Source organism: Acinonyx jubatus, chromosome B4 (assembly GCF_027475565.1).
Source record: "Acinonyx jubatus isolate Ajub_Pintada_27869175 chromosome B4, VMU_Ajub_asm_v1.0, whole genome shotgun sequence".
NCBI lineage: Eukaryota > Metazoa > Chordata > Mammalia > Carnivora > Felidae > Acinonyx > Acinonyx jubatus.
In genome coordinates this window covers 44,881,204-44,887,203 of record NC_069387.1, presented here as the reverse complement: position 1 = coordinate 44,887,203, position 6,000 = coordinate 44,881,204, and the positions used below count along the sequence as shown (strand labels likewise).

The window sequence follows — 6,000 nt, the reverse complement described above, 5'->3', positions numbered from 1 at the left end:
CTGCAGGATGTTTGATATTGAAATCACAAGTGCCTACTCACTGGCAAGTGGCAAGACTGGCCAGTGTCACTGAGACATTCTGAGCACGGGGGTGGGGGCGGGGCTCTGAGTTGTGCGATGACCTCCCAGGTCACTGTGGTCCCCTGTGTAGTCCTGGGCCCTACCCCGTACTTGTGCCGTCCTCACCGACAGGCTCACACCCATGATTTCAGTAGAACGAAGGAGCAGTTCTATTGTTGGAGGACCCTGGAATCCCCTCAGTCGGCAGGGAGCTGGTAAATGTTTGGCACAGCACGGGACCCAAGCATCTCCGGTCGGGGTTCCTTCCGGTAGATTTCTCCACCTGCGGCAGATGCTCAGATCTGAACGGTTTGCTCTGACCTTTCTGGTGCCGCTTGTCCAAAGTGCCTGCAGACTGCTCGGGGACAGAGGCTGCCTGCCAGTGAAAAACCATGACAGTGCTTTACGCTGTAATTGAGTGGAGACAGGATTTAGCTCATTGGTGTACCTTGCCTGCATTGACTCTATTCCATATTATTAAAAACAGAGACTTGGTCCTTTTTTTTTTTTTATAAAAAATTTATTGAGATGATGCAATTATAGGCTTTTCTTTAAAAATTATTTGCAACTCACTGGCCCTGAGAAAAGGCATTTGTTTTTTGTTTTTTTTTTTTCTTTTTTTTTTTGTTACATTCATTTGATTCAGTCCCTTATACACCCCACACCTCATAAACAACAAGAGATTAGAAATTAAACAAAAAAAAAAAAAAAAGGAGAAAAAGAAATTCTAGATTCATCCTGGTTTGCAGTCACAAAGAGAAATCTTCAAGAATGTTCACTTGGCATTGTGTGAAAGATTCAGGGAGTTTGTAGTTGTTTAGTGTTGATGCAGATGGGGCCAAAAGAGGATCAGGTTAGTCTTCCGCGGTTTTTAGATAGGCAGGGATTATTGCCACCCCCACCCCCCCTCCCGCCATGGCTTCCTTGTCTCACTGCCTTCCTTCCAGATTTTTGCTCAGAAGGGGAGCAGGCCGAGCGGGTGAAAACCGACTAGCACCGAATGCTAGGGGAAAAACACAAAAGCAAAAACAACCTGCCCTTTGTTCTTCGTGTGTTTTCCCAAATCTCTCATCTTCAGGTTCCTGGGTGGGAATGGGTCAAATGGGGGATCTGGCCAGGCTGGATCTCAATCCTCCTTCTGTCCCTGGCATGCTGTCTGCTCCTCGGGCAAGTCATACTAACCTCCTGGATACTCGGGTCTCCCTTCTGCAGAAGGGAGTGAATGTTTCAAAAACGTATTCCGAGTTGGAGCCTAGGCAGTGAAAGGGGGAGACGGTGGGTACTTAGTTATTTAGGCGAATCCTGTCAAAGCCACCGAAGTTTCAGCTAAAGCTACGTTCCCATTTGGACAAGGTATCAGGGTAAAAAGACCCTGGGTCGGAGGGGGCCAAATACACCATCGAAAGGAGAAAATTCATCAGTGTGTTATTCCTCTTATTCTGTGGGCAGCTCCCTGCCCCCCCCCCCCCCCCCCCAAAAAAAAAGGATTCAGGACACTGGTGATGCTGTCTTAGGCAAGACTAAGTTGCCTTGGGACAAACAGAGATCATGTTAAGAGCCACATAGCTAGTCCCGCTAATTGCCACTGCTTTCTTCTGATCAAGAGGAGGCAACCTCGCTAACCCAGGGTGCAGGGAAGAGAAAATGCTAGAGAATTTCTAGCTAGAGATACAAGCGAGAGCGACCGTCTCAGACACCACTGAAGGGAGCTCTCCCCGCTCTGCAGTGCTCGTCCACATTCTCCTTTCCCAATTTCTGATCTTGCAAGCCCAGGACTCACATGGCAGTGGTAGGGAAAGGCCAGCTATTCAGATCACGGACGTGCTTTTAATTTGGTCCCAGGTGACATGTTCATCGCCCCTCGTACTTAGTGTTGAAGTAAGGAATTTCATACTGGTAGACCCTACAGGTAGAGCCTAAGCTCTTGGAGGGCAGGGGTTGCGCCTGATTTCCTCTTTGAATCCCTCCCAGTGTCTAGAAGGTGCTTCATCCAAGTTTGCTGAATGGAACCGGAGATCTGTGGGGTCTGCGGCATGTAAACACCGCATCCCTGGTGTCGGCACTGCCTGGGTGTTAGCTCAGAGAATAAATGAGGATGACTTTTGCCAGTAAGGGAATCAACAGAAAGTTCTTACTGGTAATACCGGGGTAGGAAATAAGGAGCACGTTGGAATTAGTGCTTTCTATTCTTCAAGCAGGTGAAGGTGTCACCATCCTAAGTCTTACCTATTCTTACAGGGTATTGCTTTAAATACAGAGATCCTTGGGGCAAAAGGGAATTTCCCTCCATAATTCAGCTGTAATATTCTTTGAACAGAAAGAGCTGGAGTCCTTACGTGTGGGTAAAGTGAACAGAATGAGATGTTCTCATCTTAGGAAAGAGCAACATCATGCCCTGGTCTCTGCTTTCATAGCCACACAAAGGGCCTCAGTAAAAATCCACCTTTTCTCTCCAGCCCTTCGACTCAATGGTCTTCCCAATACACCAGGTTTTTGGCTTTATCTCTCAAGTTGCAATCCAACATCAGTCATCTTAGAGGCTGGACAACGAATCAGTGCATGCTGCTGAATGCTCTTGAAAGACATCTGGAGTGTGCTTGGGTCCAGCTGACTTTCACCACCATTCAAGTGGCCCGAGACCAAACCCTTCCTTCATCAGCAGGTCCCTGACCTCACTGCAAGCCCGGCCTTCTGGAAGGTAGAGTTGGTGGATCATGTGACAGTGGAGGAGGCTGGCCACCTCTATGTCTCTATCTGCGGTCTGATAAGGGGCAGGAACAGAGCACAACTGAAGGACCTCGAAGGGCTCCTTGATTCCAGTGTCCTTGACCCGCAGTCAATCTGTCCTTCCCTCTCCCCAGGCTGGTGTCCTTGTCAATAAGGCTGGGGGAGAACTCTTCCTGCCTGCGTTCCTCCAACCCCCACCTCCCTGATTTGCTCAGAAGTGGCTTGAGAAGACAGGGATCTGGCAGCAGCATCTAGAAGTGCCGCTGACGACGTGCACATGTACCCTGGGGAGCTGCGAGATGCTCACCCAACCAAGGAGAGAAAACTAGAGAAACGAGGAGGGGGTGCTGTGTAAGGCGGGTCTAATCTTTTGGATTAAAAAACGGCCGTCCTTCTAAGATTGGATTCTGAACCTGTATTAAAAGAGTTCAGATGGCTAGAAAAGGAAAAAAAAAAATCTCAAAGAGCTTTCTAAAAATATGTGTTATCATCAAAAGTACTAAGGGGTGGCACTTCCCTCATTTTACAAGACACTGTGGACCTTATTTCGAGGCGAGAAAGAGCCACGAATGGGTGAAGCACAGCGATGAAAGGAGAAGAGAAAAAGGTCATAGATCTGACGAGTTTCCTGTCTGCCCAGGCTGGGCAAACATCAGTAGCAAGCGAGACTGTGTACTCCAGGGTCCTCCCCTCTCCAATGCCCTGTGTCCCGTGGGGGCCAGGAAACTTTTAAAAAGCCCAGGAATTTTTAAAAAGTTAGGTGAGGGCATGAAACTGACCACAAGGTGGCCTTTGGGAACCTTGCAGGACCTGCAAGTTAATCCCAAGAGGCTGGGCCTTCCGAATAATACACACGGCCTTCCATCCTGATCTTCTGTCCTGCGGCACCACCAAGCCCTGGGGTGCTCACAGCCACGGCCGGGGGCAGCCAGCTGGACTGACGCTTATCTCTCTGGAGGACCACAGCACCTGTGACGTTTGGGGCCTCCCTCTGATAGGCAGCCAGATGTCCGGATGTGGGTTGGATTATTATTATTATTATTTATTTTTATTTTTGCGCAGTGCCGCTGTAAAGCACCCAGACCGCTGATTCCGTTGGAGCGTCACCAACTCCCAAGACTGTCCTGGAGGCTGGACTCTGCTAAAAGGTATCTGAAACTCAACAGCAGGCAGGGAGGGAGAGGCAGGGGAGGGAAGAGCGAGAGGGAGAAAAAGAGCGCTCTCCTTTTCACTTTATCCTTTTTAAAAGCATCTTTTTTTTTTTTTTTTTTTTTTCCCCAGCCAAGACCCAAGAGCAACAGGAACAAACCTGATCCACGTGGCAGGATAAAGAGGAACCTGAAACCCTTTGCGTGTGTTTTCTCTTTCCTGACCAGCTGGGTTTGCCGCACTTTGTGAGATTTGCAAAAAAATAGGTATATATAATAGATATATATTTCCATAGGAAAACAACCTCGGATGTCTTCCCCTATATGAATGATGAAAAGTCAAACTGCATGGTCTTAAACAAAAAAAACAAAAAACGAAAACACCATGAAACTAACAACAGGTGGACGGGTGAGGGTGAGGAATTACAGATGGAGAGGTTCCAAATGAGGAGGAAAACGGGAACCGCGAGTCCCAGGCTCGTGCCCTTGGCCAGAATTCCAGCCCCGCCTTTGCTGGGTGGTTTGTCTAAGGTGCTCTGGGGGCCCTCCCGCTACGCGAGACAGGTGTCACTCCCACTCCTGGGTCTCTTCCTGTTCTAGTCTCAGCCCTCCTGCTCGGCTCGCCTCCAGGCCCCTCGCGGGCAGGGGCCCCCCCCGGCTGCTGGCCCGCTGAGGTGGTGGGTTGGTTCCCTCAGCATTCATCTTCTTGGTATATTTGTTCATCCAGCTCCTGGGACTCCAGGTGCTCCAGACGGTCCGTTCGGCCACTCATGATTTCATCCGGGGTTTTCATAAACCTTTGGTGAGAGGAAATGGACGAGCACAGAAGATTACATTTTCCTCCAGTTGCCTTCACCTTGAACTCTTAAACTAAAAGCAAAGGCCCCATCATCTCAAATAGCTGGACAGCTATTTGAACTCAGCCAGTAATGCTGACTTAGCACAAACTGGAAGGAGGTGCCCCTTCCTCTGAGTGCTGGAAAAAATGGCAAAATAACTATAAAAACGTCTAGGGTGGCTGTGAGCTGTGTCGTGCATTCCTGTACGACCATACGAGGGAACCCTGGTACAGCTCACTGATCTGCTGTTAGAGAGATTTTCCAATGACCTACGAGAGCTGTATATCCATTTCTATCCCAGACTGTGGGCCCAGGGAATGGTATGCAACACTTGAATTTACCTCAAAAGGATCCAATTAAATGCCAAATGGAAAATTTTCATAAAAGGACAACTTAGTGGTGCTCTTAGCAGTTAGAAAGGCAAAGAGAATCATTTTCAACGTTATCACTGATCCAGCCAAAATGCTAGCAATGAATCCCCCTTAGCCTGTCTTCCTCTGCAGCTGGGTGCAGACAGCAAGGCTTATCTTCTTATTGGAAATCCTATCAGTGACCTGTCAGGGCCACGATTTCCACAGTGCAGGAAGGTGGCCTGGTTGCAAAGGTTCTGCCCTCCCCGGAGTGCCGCTTCCACAGCCCCCTCGGCGCCTGCACACCCTTCTCTTCCCACTCTGCCCTGCACCAGATGAACGGTCCTAACACATGTCACTCCACATTCGAAAGCCTGTGATGACCACTTAACAGGTAAAGCCAAGGACACACTCTTCGGCTTGCCCACCTGGGTTCTCTGTCATCTCTACCCAGGAAACTCTTGTCACCCACCGTTGACGAGCATGAAGCCTTTATTCTAGTCTGGCCAGTCTTTTTTCTTATACACATTATAGCCTTCCCTCCAAACCTCATCTGGCACTCTCTGAGCCCTGCTTATTCTTTGCGCCCTGCCCCTGCATCAAAGAGCCATGCAACAGCACCAGGCCACACTGCGATCCTCCTTCCCTCAGTGCCTATAACCCTTGTAAAGACTACCCACAATTTAACACTTCACTTGATTACACACAGGGTTTTACACACCAAGAAGCCTTCATTTTGTGGCAAGTCTGGCTTCCATCCCTCATTTCCTCAAAAATGACCAACTCTTCTCACTAATAGCACGATCCTGTCCTTTCATGTTGTCAAAAATCACTATTGGAAGCCTATGAACCTTCCAACTACTTCTGCTTCTCTTT

At 48.8% G+C, this 6,000-nt stretch overlaps 1 protein-coding gene across 3 annotated transcripts in view; it reads right to left on the bottom strand.

The window, feature by feature from the left end:
* Positions 1 to 558: 558 nt before the first annotated feature.
* ETV6 (ETS variant transcription factor 6) overlaps positions 559 to 6,000 on the bottom strand; it is a 252,747-nt gene continuing 247,305 nt past the window's right edge. For all 3 annotated transcript variants that reach the window (XM_027035574.2, XM_027035575.2, XM_053225833.1), the window contains one exon: positions 559 to 4,732. In XM_027035574.2, coding sequence (XP_026891375.1) covers positions 4,627 to 4,732 — 106 coding nt within the window. In that variant the 3' untranslated portion in view covers positions 559 to 4,626. The remainder of the gene's footprint in view (positions 4,733 to 6,000) is intronic.